This window comes from Amphiura filiformis, chromosome 2 (assembly GCF_039555335.1).
Source record: "Amphiura filiformis chromosome 2, Afil_fr2py, whole genome shotgun sequence".
NCBI classification, from domain to species: domain Eukaryota; kingdom Metazoa; phylum Echinodermata; class Ophiuroidea; order Amphilepidida; family Amphiuridae; genus Amphiura; species Amphiura filiformis.
This window is the reverse complement of record NC_092629.1, coordinates 39947371-39962538: the sequence shown is the minus strand read 5'-3', so window position 1 is coordinate 39962538 and position 15168 is coordinate 39947371. Positions and strand designations below refer to the sequence as shown.

At 36.2% G+C, this 15168-nt stretch overlaps 2 protein-coding genes across 2 annotated transcripts in view; both read right to left on the bottom strand.

The window, feature by feature from the left end:
• Window positions 1-15168, bottom strand: part of LOC140146211 (uncharacterized) — a 107671-nt gene that overhangs the window by 76034 nt on the left and 16469 nt on the right. The window lies entirely within an intron of this gene.
• LOC140146210 (uncharacterized) overlaps window positions 1-15168 on the bottom strand; it is a 62733-nt gene that overhangs the window by 43580 nt on the left and 3985 nt on the right. The window contains exons 3-4 of the mRNA XM_072167992.1: window positions 14731-14927; window positions 11255-11332 (exon numbers count right to left, since the gene is read on the bottom strand). Of these exons, the coding sequence (XP_072024093.1) occupies window positions 11255-11332; window positions 14731-14927 (275 nt within the window). The remainder of the gene's footprint in view (window positions 1-11254; window positions 11333-14730; window positions 14928-15168) is intronic.

Below are 15168 nucleotides of genomic sequence, written 5' to 3'. Positions count from 1 at the left end.
ATTATAATTGAAACAATGCATTTTGTCGGTGTACATAAGGTTTTTTTTACATTGAGGTCAAAGGTCATTAAGGGGTCAAAAGGTCAATCAAAAATTTTCAAAAAATCAAAATCCATGTATAAGTTCCGATTAAGCTGAAATTCACCAGGAATATTTCTTATGACATCCTAAGCACAGTGCAAGAGCAGTTGACCCCATCTGTAACCCAGGTGTCAAGTTATAGGGGTCAAATTGCGGCTTGTATTCAGCGTCTGTTGACTCTAGTTTCTTTCTTTCTTCTGGCAACCAATCAAAATGCTCTAGCTCCGCAAGGCATTGACAGATTTCAACCAAACTTGAACCAAAAGACCACTGGGCTAGGCCAAACCTTCCATTTGACATTGACCTTGCTGTGACCTTTGACCTAGCTATAATGGTCAAAAATGTGATTTCACAAAAAATGCTACTCCTTCCACAAATTTCATGCAATGATCATGTGACTCATGCATATGAATCAACATGTAACAGTGCTTAAAACTTCCTAAAAAGAATTGAGGTCAAAGGTCATTAAGGGGGTCATTTCCGGTCTGAAAGCTAAAAATATTCAAAAAATCACTGTCTTTACAAATTATATAGCAGAGAGTCGCCATTAGCACACATGCATTGCTACTATCCAGGGTCTTTAGGATGCCTACAGTTTTGGGGTCAAAGGTCATTAAGGGGTTACTTCCGGTCAAAAACCAAAAAGTTCAAAAGATTTTTATCTCAAAATGTAAACAGACCAGAGTAATATAACCATCATACATGAATCAGTGTTACCTGATGTATGCATAGTATTTTTATTTTGGGGGTCAAAGGTCATTAAGGGGTCACTTCCTGTTTTTAACTAAATAACTTCGAGAATTTTTATCTCAACAACTGAACATAGTAGAATTTTTAAATTAAAATTGGAACAATGCATTTTGTCGGTGTACATAGGTTTTTTTTTTTCATTGAGGTCAAATGTCATTAGGGGGTCAAAAGGTCAATCAGAAATTTAAAAAAAAATCAAAATCCATGTATAAGTTCCGATTAAGCTGAAATTCACCAGGAATATTTCTTATGACATCCTAAGCACAATGTAAGAGCAGTTGACCCCATCCGTGACCCAAGGGTCAAGTTATAGGGGTCAAAGGTCAAATTTCGAAATTGGTCCAATCGAGCTCAAATTCAACAGGAATTATTCTTACGACATTCTAAACATGTTAAAAATATAATAATATTTATGACCCCAAAGGTCAAAGTTTAGGGGTCAAAGGTCAACTGCGGCGGCTTGTACTCAGAGTCTGTTGACTCTAGTTTCTTCTTTCTTCTGGCAACTCGTGACATTTTGCGTGACTTGCCACGTTTCGCCCTAGCTCTCTTATGCTTCGACAGATTTCAACCATACTTGAGCCAAATGACCACTGGACTAGGCCAAACCTTACATTTGACTTTGACCTGACTGTGACCTTTGACCTTGACCTTATGGTCAAAAATGTTGATTTCACAAAAATGCTACTCCTTCCACAAATTACATGCAATGATCATGTGACTCATGCATATGAATCAACATGTGGCAGTGCTTAAAACCTATCAAAAAGAATTGAGGTCAAAGGTCATTAATGGGTCATTTCCGGTCAAAGTCTGAAAAATTTGTAAAAAATATTCAAAAATCACTGTCTGTACAAATTACATAGCAGAGAGTCGCCATTAACACACATGCATTGCTATTAGCCAGGGTCTTTAGGATGCCTACAGTTTTGGGCTCAAAGGTCATTAAGGGGTTACTTCCGGTCAAAAACGAAAATTATCAAAAATGTTTAAAAAAATTTTATCTCAAAATGTAAAAAGACCAGAATAATATAACCAACATACATGAATAAGTGTTCCCTGATGTATGCATGGTATTTTTATTTTGGGGGTCAAAGGTCATTAAGGGGTCACTTCCTGTTTTTAGCTGAATAATTTCAAGAATTTTTATCTCAAGAACTAAACATGTTAGAATTTTTTAATTAAAATTGGAACAATGCATTTTGTCGGTGTACGCAAGGTTTTTTTTTATTGAGGTCAAAGGTCATTAAGGGGGTCAAAAGGTCAATCAAAATTTTCAAAAAATCAAAATCCATGTATAAGTTCCGATTAAGCTGAAATTCACCAGGAATATTTCTTATGACCTCCTAAGCACAATGCAAGAGCAGTTGACCCCATCCGTAACCCAGGGGTCAAGTTATAGGGGTCAAATTGCGGCTTGTATCAGCGTCTGTTGACTCTAGTTTCTTCTTCTTCTGGCAACACGTGACATTCTGCGTGACTTGCCACGTTTCGCCCTAGCTCTCTTATGCTTCGACAGATTTCAACCATACTTGAGCCACATGACCACTGGACTAGGCCATACCTTCCATTTGACTTTGACCTTGCTGTGACCTTTGACCTAGCTATAATGGTCAAAAATGTGATTTAACAAAAAATGCTACTCCTTCCACAAATTACATGCAATGATCATGTGACTCATGCATATGAATCAACATGTGGCAGTGCTTAAAACTTGTCAAAAAGAATTGAGGTCAAAGGTCATTAAGGGGGTCATTTCCGGTCTGAAAGCTAAAAATATTCAAAAAATCACTGTCTTTACAAATTATATAGCAGAGAGTCGCCATTAGCACACATGCATTGCTACTAGCCAGGGTCTTTAGGATGCCTACAGTCTTGGGGTCAAAGGTCATTAAGGGGTTACTTCCGGTCAAAAACCAAAATTATCAAAAATGTTCAAACATTTTTTATCTCAATATGTAAACAGACCAGAGTAATATAACCATCATACATGAATCAGTGTTATCTGATGTATGCATGGTATTTTTATTTTGGGGGTCAAAGGTCATTAAGGGGTCACTTCCTGTTTTTAGCTAAATAACTTCATGAATTTTAATCTCGACAACTGAACATAGTAGAATTTTTAATTAAAATTGGAACAATGCATTTTATCGGTGTACATAAGGGTTTTTTTCATTGAGGTCTAAGGTCATTAAGGGGTCAAAAGGTCAATCAAATATTTAAAAAATCAAAATCCATGTATAAGTTCCGATTAAGCTGAAATTCACCAGGAATATTTCTTATGACATCCTAAGCGCAGTGCAAGAGCAATTGACCCCATCCGTGACCCAGGGGTCAAGTTATAGGGGTCAAAGGTCAAATTTCGTCGGCTTGTACTCAGATTCTGTTGACTCTAGTTACAAGCCGACGACGGATGTCGGCTTGTTCTGTCTCTTCTCAATTCTTTCTTCTTTCTTTCTTACAAGCCGACGACGAATGTCGGCTTGTTCTGTCTTCTTCCAATTCTTTCTTTCTTTCTTTCTTTCTTTACCTAGCCGGGACACCGGCTAGGTCTTGTGATGCTATCGGATCTTTCTTCTGCTTCTTTCTGCTTCTTTCTTCTGGCAACAAATTTCAAAATGCTTCTTCTCTTACATGTTACATCCTACAATGACGTCACTTGCACATATGCATCGGCTATATCAAGTGTCTATAGGATATTCACAAATTTGGGGTCAAAGGTCATTAAGGGGTCATTTCCGGTATAAAACCAAATATCTTCAAAATGCTTCTTCTCCTACATGTTACATCATATAATGACGTCACTTGCACATATGCATCGGCTATATCCAGTGCCTATAAATTATTCACAGAATTTGGGTCAAAGGTCATTAAGGGGGTCATTTCCGGTCTGAAAGCTAAAAATATTCAAAAATCACTGTCTTTACAAATTACATAGCAGAGTGTTGTCATTAGCACACATGCATTACTACCAACCAGGGTCTTTGGGGTGTCTGCAGTTTTGGGGTCAAAGGTCATTAAGGGGTCGCTTCTGGTCAAAAACCAAAAATCATCAAATATGTTCATTTTTTTATATCTCAAAACGTAACCAGACCAGAGTAACATAAATTTCATATATGTATTAGTGATACCCGATGTATGCACGGTATTTTTATTTTTTGGTCAAAGGTCATTTAGACGTCATTTCCGGTTTTAAGCTAAATAACTTCAAGAATTTTTATCTCCATAACTAAGCATAGTAGATTTTTTTAATTTAAACTGTAACAATGCATTTTCTCGGTGTATATAAGGTTTTTTTATATTGAGGTCAAAGGTCATTAAGGAGGTCAAAACGTCAAATTTGCAAAAAAATGTTTAAAATTACGGAAAAGTAGCTGTATCTCAGCCTATGGAAGACGGATAAAGCCCCTACATGCTACAGTGATGCACCATTAATGGTGTGAGATGTCCATAATAGCCGGTCAAAGGTCAAACTTTAAGTTAAGACTGGCATTACCGGCCCCGGCTAGGTCCAGATCTGTAACCAGATCTAGTTCTTTCTTTCTTCTGGCAACCAAACAAAATGCTCTAGCTCCGCCAGGCATTGACAGATTTCAACCATATTTGACCCAAATGACCACTGGGTTAGGCAAAACCTTCCATTTGACTTTGACCTGACTGTGACCTTTGACCTTGACCTTATGACCAAAAATGTTGAAAAAAAAAAAAATGCTACTCCTTCCACAAATTACATGCAATGATCATGTGACTCATGCATATGAATCAACATGTGGCAGTGCTTAAAACCTATCAAAAAGAATTGAGGTCAAAGGTCATTAAGGGGTCATTTCCGGTAAAAGTCTGAAAAATTTGTAAAAATATTCAAAAAATCACTGTCTTTGCAAATTATATAGCAGAGAGTCGCCATTAACACACATGCATCGCTACTAGCCAGGGTCTTTAGGATGCCTACAGTTTTGGGGTCAAAGGTCATTAAGGGGTTACTTCCGGTCAAAAACTAAAATTATCAAAAATGTTCAAAAAAAATTATCTCTTAATGTAAACAGAACAGAGTAATATAACCATCATACATGAATCAGTGCTACCTGATGTATGCATGGTATTTTTATTTTGGGGGGGTCAAAGGTCATTAAGGGGTCACTTCCTGTTTTTAGCTAAATAACTTTAAGAATTTTTATTTCAACAACTAAACATAGTAGAATTTTTTAATTAAAATTGGAACAATGCATTTTGTCGGTGTACATAAGGTTTTTTTTTTCATTGAGGTCAAAGGTCATTAAGGGGTCAAAAGGTCAATCAAAAATTTAAAAAAATCAAAATCCATGTATAAGTTCCGATTAAGCTGAAATTCACCAGGAATCTTTCTTATGACTTCCTAAGCACAATGCAAGAGCAGTTGACTCCATCCGTGACCCAAGGGTCAAGTTATAGGGTCAAAGGTCAAATTTCGAAATTGGTCCAATCGAGCTCAAATTCAACAGGAATTATTCTTACGACATTCTAAACATGTTAAAAATATAATAATATTTATGACCCCAAAGGTCAAAGTTTAGGGGTCAAAGGTCAACTGCGGCGGCTTGTACTCAGAGTCTGTTGACTTTAGTTACCTAGCCGGGACACCGGCTAGGTCTTGTGATGCTATCGGATCTTTCTTCTTTCTTCTTCTTTTCTTCTTCTTCTGGCAACAAATTTCAAAATGCTTCTTCTCTTACATGTTACATCCTACATTGACGTCACTTGCACATATGCATCGGCTATATCCAGTGTCTATAGGGTGTTAACAAATTTGGGGTTAAAGGTCATTAAGGGGTCATTTCCGGTATAAAACCAAATATCTTCAAAATGCTTCTTCTTCCACAAATTACATAGTACGATGATGTCACTTGCACATATGCATCGGCTATATCCAGTGTCTATAGGGTGTTCACAGATAAGGGGTCAAAGATCATTAAGGGGGTCATTTCCGGTCTGAAATCTAAAAATATTAAAAAAATCACTGTTTTTACAAATTACATAGCAGAGTGTTGTCATTAGCACACATGCATTGTTACCAACCAGGGTCTTTAAGGTGTCTACAGTTTCGGGGTCAAAGGTCATTAAGGGTCGCTTCCGGTCAAAAACCAAAAATCATCAAATATGTTCATTTTTTTAATCTAAAACGTAACCAGACCAGAGTGACATAAACTTCATATATGCATTAGTGTTACCTGATGTATGCACAGTATTTTTATTTTTTGGTCAAAGGTCATGTAGACGTCATTTCCGGTTTTAAGCTAAATAAGTTTACGAATTTTTATCTCCATAACTAAGCATAGTAGATTTTTTTAAATTTAAACTGTAACAATGCATTTTCGTGGTGTATATGAGGTTTTTTTTTATATTGGGGTCAAAGGTCATTAAGGAGGTCAAAACGTCAAATTTGCAAAAATGTTTAAAATTACGGAAAAGTAGCTGTATCTCAGCCTATGGAAGACGGATAAAGCCCCTACATGCTACAGTGATGCACCATTAATGGTGTGAGATGTCCATAAACTTTAAGACTGGCATTTCCGGCCCCGGCTAGGTCCAGATCTGTAACCAGATCTAGTTCTTTCTTCTTTCTTCTGGCAACCAATCAACTGCATCTAGCTTCGCAAAGGATTGACAGATTTCAACCAAAGTTGACCCAAATGACCACTGGGCTAGGCCAAACCTTCCATTTGACTTTGACCTCGCTGTGACCTTTGACCTAGCTATAATGGTCAAAATGTGATTTCACAAAAATGCTACTCCTTCCACAAATTTCATGTAATGATCATGTGACTCATGCATATGAATCAACATGTGGCAGTGCTTAAAACTTCCTAAAAAGAATTGAGGTCAAAGGTCATTAAGGGGTCATTTCCGGTCTGAAAGCTAAAAATATTCAAAAAATCACTGTCTTTACAAAATATATAGCAGAGAGTCGCCATTAGCACACATGCATTGCTACTAGCCAGGGTCTTTAGGATGCCTACAGGTTTGGGGTCAAAGGTCATTAAGGGGTTACTTCCGGTCAAAAACCAAAAATGTTCAAAATTTTTTATCTCAAAATGTAAACAGACCAGAATAATATAACCAACATACATGAATTAGTGTCCCCCTAATGTATGCATGGTATTTTTATTTTGGGGGTCAAAGGTCATTAAGGGGTCACTTCCTGTTTTTAGCTGAATAACTTCAAGAATTTTTATCTCAAGAACTGAACATGTTAGAATTTTTTAATTAAAATTGAAACAATGCATTTTGTCGGTGTACATAAGGTTTTTTTACATTGAGGTCAAAGGTCATTAAAGGGGTCAAAAGGTCAATCAAAAATTTTCAAAAAATCTAAATCCATGTATAAGTTCCGATTAAGCTGAAATTCACCAGGAATATTTCTTATGACATCCTAAGCACAGTGTAAGAGCAGTTGACCCCATCCGTAACCCAGGTGTCAAGTTATAGGGGTCAAATTGCGGCTTGTATTCAGCGTCTGTTGACTCTAGTTACCTAGCCGGGACACCGGCTAGGTCTTGTGATGCTATCGGATCTTTCTTCTTCTGGCAACACGTGCGTGACTTGCCACGTTTCGCCCTAGTTCTGTTATGCTTTGACCGATTTTGACCATACTTAGTCACAAACACCACTGACCATGTCCCCACATGTGATATGACATTGAACTCCATTTGACCTTTGACCTGCTCACAATGGCAAAAAATGTGATTTTTACTCTAAAATGCTTCTTCTTCCACAAATAACATGTGATGGTGACATGCTTAGGTCATGTGACTTGACTTTGGTCGGTGTCTATAGGGTGTTCACAGATAAGGGGTCAAAGGTCATTAAGGGGGTCATTTCCGGTCTGAAAGCTAAAAATCTTCAAAAAATCACTGTTTTTACAAATTACATAGCAGAGTGTTGTCGTTAGCACACATGCATTGCTACTAACCAGGGTCTTTGGGGTGTCTACAGTTTCGGGATCAAAGGTCATTAAGGGGTCGCTTCTGGTCAAAAACCAAAAATCATCAAATATGTTCATTTTTTTAAATCTCAAAACATAACCAGACCAGAGTGACATAAACTTCACATATGCATTAGTGTTACCCGATGTATGCACGGTATTTTTATTTTTTGGTCAAAGGTCATTTAGACGTCATTTCCGGTTTTAAGCTAAATAACTTCAAGAATTTTTATCTCCATAACTAAGCTTAGTAGATTTTTTTTATTTAATCTGTAACAATGCATTTTCTCGGTGTATATGAGGTTTTTTTATATTGGGGTCAAAGGTCATTAAGGAGGTCAAAACGTCAAATTTGCAAAAAAATGTTTAAAATTACGGAAAAGTAGCTGTATCTCAGCCTATGGAAGACGGATAAACAGTGATGCACCATTAACGGTGTGAGATGTCCATAATAACCAATCAAAGGTCAAACTTTAAGTTAAGACTGGCATTTCCGTCCCGGCTAGGTCCAGATCTGTAACCAGATCTAGTTCTTTCTTTCTTCTGGCAACCGCAATCAACTGCATGTAGCTCCGCAAGGGATTGACAGATTTCAACCAAAGTTGACCCAAATGACCATTGGGCTAGGCCAAACCTTCCATTTGACTTTGACCTCGCTGTGACCTTTGACCTAGCTATAATGGTCAAAATGTGATTTCACAAAAATGCTACTCCTTCCACAAATTTCATGCAATGATCATGTGACTCATGCATATGAATCAACATGTGGCAGTGCTTAAATCTTCCTAAAAAGAATTGAGGTCAAAGGTCATTAAGGGGGTCATTTCCGGTCTGAAAGCTAAAAATATTCAAAAAATCACTGTCTTTACAAAATATATAGCAGAGAGTCGCCATTAGCACACATGCATTGCTAATAGCCAGGGTCTTTAGGATGCCTACAGGTTTGGGGTCAAAGGTCATTAAGGGGTTACTTCCGGTCAAAAACCAAAAATGTTCAAAAAAAAATTTTATCTCAAAATGTAAACAGACCAGAATAATATAACCAACATACATGAATTAGTGTTCCCTGATGTATGCATGGTATTTTTATTTTGGGGGTCAAAGGTCATTAAGGGGTCACTTCCTGTTTTTAGCTGAATAACTTCAAGAATTTTTATCTCAAGAACTGAACATGTTAGAATTTTTAATTAAAATTGGAACAATGCATTTTGTCGGTGTACATAAGGTTTTTTTACATTGAGGTCAAAGGTCATTAAAGGGGTCAAAAGGTCAATCAAAATTTTCAAAAATCAAAATCCATGTATAAGTTCCGATTAAGCTGAAATTCACCAGGAATATTTCTTATGACATCCTAAGCACAGTGTAAGAGCAGTTGACCCCATCCGTAACCCAGGGGTCAAGTTATAGGGGTCAAATTGCGGCTTGTATTCAGCGTCTGTTGACTCTAGTTTTTATTTATTTATTTATTTATTTATATTTATTTATATTTATTTATATTTATTTATATTTATTTATATTTATTTATTTATTTATATTTATTTATATTTATTTATATTTATTTATATTTATTTATTTATTTATATTTATTTATATTTATTTATATTTATTTATTTATTTATTTATATTTATTTATTTATTTATATTTATTTATTTATATTTATTTATTTATTTATTTATTTATTTATTTTTTATTTATTGTGCGAATGGATCTGAGCAGGTGTAGGCCTATAGACCTATTATAAAACTACACATTTATTTTCAATTTGTTATTTCGTTTTGTGTGTTGAATACAAACTATGAGAAGGACATTTGGAAACAAAAGAACTTTTAAACAAGAAAATATTATTTAAAACAATCAGGTTACAGAAAACAATCCTTGTAAAGTCATTGTATCTGAAAATGTCAAGCGAATGCTGATATTCTTGGGAAGGAATGATGGTATTAAACAAAACTTACATTTTACATTTTAAACCAGTTAAAATAAGAACAAAATCCATAATTTTAATGTCATTGTTTAGGAAAAAATAATGCTCAGAATAATGTAATGCATAAAACGTAATCGCGCCATATAATTTCGTGTAACAAAACCGGTGGACCATCATCACCTATAGAACCTATCCAATAACCGGAACGGTATAACAATTGAAATGGCAGGACAGATTGGTGGACAGATTGTTTTGCTAAATTGGATAGGGTCTATGCCCTAAGTTGAGAATGGACCGTCCCACTCGATTTGTAAAAAAGTCACAAACCCTTTTGGTGGACCCAAGTAACTGCCTAAAATGAGGCAAAATTGAAAAGAAATGGGGTTTTAAATTGAACTTTGGAATTTGAAAATATAAATCATGTTAGGTCTAAGGCTGTGCTAACACTTTTCTTTGATGACTTTGACCACAATTTTTTATTTTTTCAAATATCTTAAAAATTCAAGAATCTAAGCTAATTGAACAGACAGTAAAGCTTTTAATGTAAAGGCCCTATACTGAAAATAAATAAAAACATTTAATTTCAATAGTCCATGAATCGAGGAGATCGAGGACTATACCGAGACGGTAATGCGAAAATTTGGTTGGAAACGGTCAAGAATTGGCTGCAAAAACAGTGAAAATATGGGAAAAAACGGGGTTTTTGTTATAAAAATCGGTTGCCAGACTACGCGTCACTGCAGCTGGCCGGCAGCCCAGACAAACGAGAACCTAGACCTATGACTTTGGTTCGAGTAGCTACCTACTGCTGATATTGGTGTTGATGAATAAGTTTTCAATTGTTCATTGGCTCTAATGTAGCCATCTACTGCTGATATTGGTCTTGAAGAAGTAGCTTCATACTGCTGATTGCTGCTGGGTTAGCTATCTACTGCTCATATTGGTATATGAAGTAGCTTACAACTGCTGATTGTTGTTGATGAAGTAGCTTTCAATAATATTGTTCATTGTCGCTAAGGTATCTATCTACTGCTGATATTGGTGTTGATATAGTAGCTTCCAATTGCCGATTGTTGCTAATGTAGCTGTCAACTACTGATATTGGTGTTGATGAAGTAGCTTCCAATGGCTGATTGTTGCTAAGCTTGCTTTCAACTGCTGATATCCGTCTTGGTGAATCCCTAGTGCGATTGGTGCTGGGTTAGCCATTTATCACCAATCTTAGCACCAATGAACAATGAAAGCTTCTTCATCAACACCAATCAGCAATATGTATTTACTTCTTCAACACCAATATCAGTAGTAGATGGCTAACCCAGCAATCAGCAATTGGAAGCTACTTCATCAACAACAATATCAGTAGTAGATACCCCACCACCTGTCAACAATAGGGAGCTACTTCATAAACGCCATTGAGAACAGCAGGCAGAGTTTTGATTGACAGGTGACGTCAGACGCGATAAATTGTCTTTATCTTTGTCTTTCATTATACACTTATTATTAAGAACTTTATTATTCCACACTTTATTCTTCTCACCGTGTCGTCTACCAGCAAGTCGTAACACTCTTCAAGGGTTATACAATGTTGTATGTTTTCGGTTGGAAGTACAGCGCCCTGAAGTAAGAAAAGAAATACGATAATAATTATCACAAACCCGGAGCTTATCAGAATCTTGAAAATATCGACAAGTTTCAAGTAAGTTTGACGCTTTGAGAAAGAAAACGGCACCATGCGAAGTTTCATTTCAATCCCATTTAACATACACCATATTATAGCATTTCAGGACGCCCTCAAGTTTGGACACAATTCGGGTTTTTACATGATTGTATTAATGAACTAACACACCCTGCAAAAATCATGACTTTAGGTGGTGTATTTGTTATTTATATTTACGACGTGGCCCGTAATTTAATTCATACGATCGAAATTTAGTCGAACGCATTCGCGATGTTGATAACACTGTACGTACATGACGCACGGGATGGTCATAACACATCTACAGGATCGACCTCAGTAATGATCGACAGAGTGACATGCATTGGCGACATCTGCGCTGGAATGAAATTGCGGGTTGCTTTGCTTTGACCTCACTTGTTCGGCTCAAATTAAAATATCTTACAGTAAAAACTACACTCATAGAAATGACTTGTTCGCCTTCTTGGCGCAATTCAAAAGGAGTAAGTTTGGACAACTCAAAAATAGTGTAAAAGTTGCCAAAAAAAAAATTCATTTTAGTTATCCGAACTTAAAAAATGCTGAAAAAGCTCAAAAAGTTCCGTCAACTAATCAACTTTGTTGGTATTACTTAAAAAGTTGATGTAAGTCGTTGCGTCAACTTTTTAAGTAATGCCAACTTCTGAATTCAAGTTCAGGGAACTTAGAAAAATAAACAAGGTTCAAAGAACCAATTAGTCGAGTTATTGTAACTCAACATGTAAGTTGATGTAACTCGTTCATATTAAGTTACTGGTACTTATTGTTTTCAGTTATACCAATTTGGTACTTTGTTACTTAATTCACGTAATTTGATCATTTTCTGCACAAATAGAAGTATTCAAATATTTATTTTTGTAATCAGTGCAAAATTTTGTATACTATAGCACACCTCTAGAAAATTATGCTAACCTAGTTTCATTTTCTGAGTTGTAACAACTCAAAGTGCAAATGAGTGCGACCAACATAATGATATCGAGTCAGCGTTACTCAAAATTGTACGCGTTGGCATTACTCGGAAAGTTGACGCAACGACTTACATCAACTTACTTAGTAATGCCAACGAACAATGAGTGTAACAATTTGTGGGGATAAATAATACAAATCTATTTTAATGGAAATGTTACAATAAGGCTATAAGGTACCGGGTGTCCCAAAAGTAACTTAACATTGTGAATTTGCCATAACTTGCGTTGGGTTAATAGTGTTGTTACAAAAATTGCACATATGTAGATAATTCTTTTAGAAATGTTATGATACCAATCATGCCTATGTGGTCATGACCCGTTGGCATATGAAATTAAAGTATATCTACCGTACCGTAAAACCCACTTTTATAAACACAAAATAAGTCTCGTCATTTGAGACGTGATAACACGATATAACGTGTTATCGTTTTAAAATCTGTTTTGTTTAATTTTGCTGTGTTTGTTTGATTGTTTGTTTGTTTTCAATGCGTAATCTTAATTTTCTGTTTAAACTGATGAACAGATCCAGTTGATAGGAATTTCTGCACTAGTTGCTGGATTGTATTTCGGCTGGGTGCATAATGTACATTAAAATGTTCCTTAAACTTTGCTTGAGTGAGTTTGTCCAACTTTGTCTCGGCAAAGAACCATACGATCTGAATCCGTTGATCTATAGGAAATCCATCTTCACTTAAACTGTTTTAAAGTAAAGTTTAATATTGTCAATGTATCTTAATTATAATCTAAAACAGCAGTCACGCTTACGCTAGGCCATGTAATCCATGAATGTTCATACCTAAATGTAGCGTGTGCAGTGAGTGAACCAACTCTATTGTTCATGGAAGCACATCATTCATGTGCTTTTACAAGGAACATAATTATGAGCTTGCTTTTGTGGGTTTGATGTACAGTCGAACAGTAAGGTCAAGGGGTTATCAATAATGCTGTTTTTGGTATCAGAATAATTCTAAAAGATCAATCTATGCGAACATGTTCTCCATTTTGGTATGAGATATGGCAAATTCACAATGTTAAGTTACTTTTGGGACACGCTGTATAACAACGATTGAAGTTTCACAACAATGTAACATTTTCTATTGTTACCTTGCTATTTCCAGATAGCACCAGCTAGTGGCACGCGGGGGAAATAGGGAAAAGATCAAAAAAATTGGGTAACAGTGTACAAAGGGCGGGTAAAAGTGTGCAAGTTTGCCTACAATTGGGCAATTTTGGCCCCAAATAGTTTAATTTTCGTTGCTTAAGTTAGTTTGTCTCGTGTAATGCTCCCGTGGTATCATCACCGGTAGTGCAGTGATATTATGGCGCTGTGCAGTAATACTTCAATTAGCATTTTGTCTTGCTATACATTAGCGGAGCAGAACCAATGTTTTTTGGCATCTTTACACCTCAAATTATAAAAATAGAATTGGTTTCATTTTAATACATGTAATATGCTCTCTATGCTTCCCACGAGGGGTCAAAGCTCATAATGGGGCCGAAAATTAGAAATTGTTGTGACATGTTGTAATATACCTCGAAGTCAAATTGTCATATTGTAGGCCTACTAGGGTCCTTAATTGGGGAGCAGAGGTTCGGGAGTAGATCAAATGTCAAATAAGCCCCGTCGGTTTTCGCTGAGCAGTTTTGGGATGCTCTGAACTCTGACCTATCGGGGAAATTGCTTTAGTTTATTATTCATTCATTTATTGTTCTAATAATGTTATCATTAAAAATATTTTTAATAATTAATTCATGAAATAACAATTATTCCTTTATTATTTGCTTTTATTCTAGTAAAACATTTCAATATTTTGTACGCACAAAAAACAATTTTCCTGATAGATCAGAGGGCAAAGTGTCCAAAAGGTGCAAAACTGTCCCACAATGCATTGCATTCAATGCCGATTTGGCTTATGTCACAGGTCAGGTCAAATTTTAAGCTGCTCCGATCGGGCTGTAACTTGCAGAAAATGACCCCGAGGTCAAATATCAGGTCAAATTCAAAGTTGCTCCAACTCGGGGAAAACAATCCCTGGCACTTGGGGAGTATTAAACCGCAAAAGTCATCTGAGGTCAAAGATCAGGACAAATTTAAAGTATGAAACCGCAAAGGTTTGTCCCAAAACGGTGTACATTGTAAACTCACTCACCACCAACTACATTTAATTTTATATGTGGACTAATAAAATGCCATAAGAATACATGTAGGCCCTACTAGTATTTGATTCCTGATTCTTCAAGTCTGTTTTCATGTCCACAACACATCCAATCTCCTCTCTGGACCAGACGCTTCCCTTTTTAAAGGGATTTTTTTATTACCGCTATACTTACAACAATTTCTTCCGACTTTGCAAGACAAAATTCATCACCGGAGCTTCCGTCGATGAAACCAATGGTCTTCCCGGTTATATCTTGCCAGTCGAAGCTCCCGGGATTGCCTGGTAGCGTGGCAAATGCCTGATGCGGGGATTCGGTGAATGGATCGCTAAAGGCGAAGGTACGTTGTCGATCAGGCTTAACTCGCCATCCTAAAATAGTATAATAAAGAAGTATATTAATAAATGTAATCATTGATGATGATGATGAGGATCCGGGAGTGGATGTACTCAAGTTTGGTTTGAATAGGGATGTACTGCTGAGAATTTGAAAGTGGACCCATCTCCATTTACCCATTTTGTAAGAAATTGATCGTTATACCAAAAGTCAACATTTTCGGCCAAATTTAATGCAAATTGCAAATGTCGAAAATTGTGGCTATATACAGTTAGA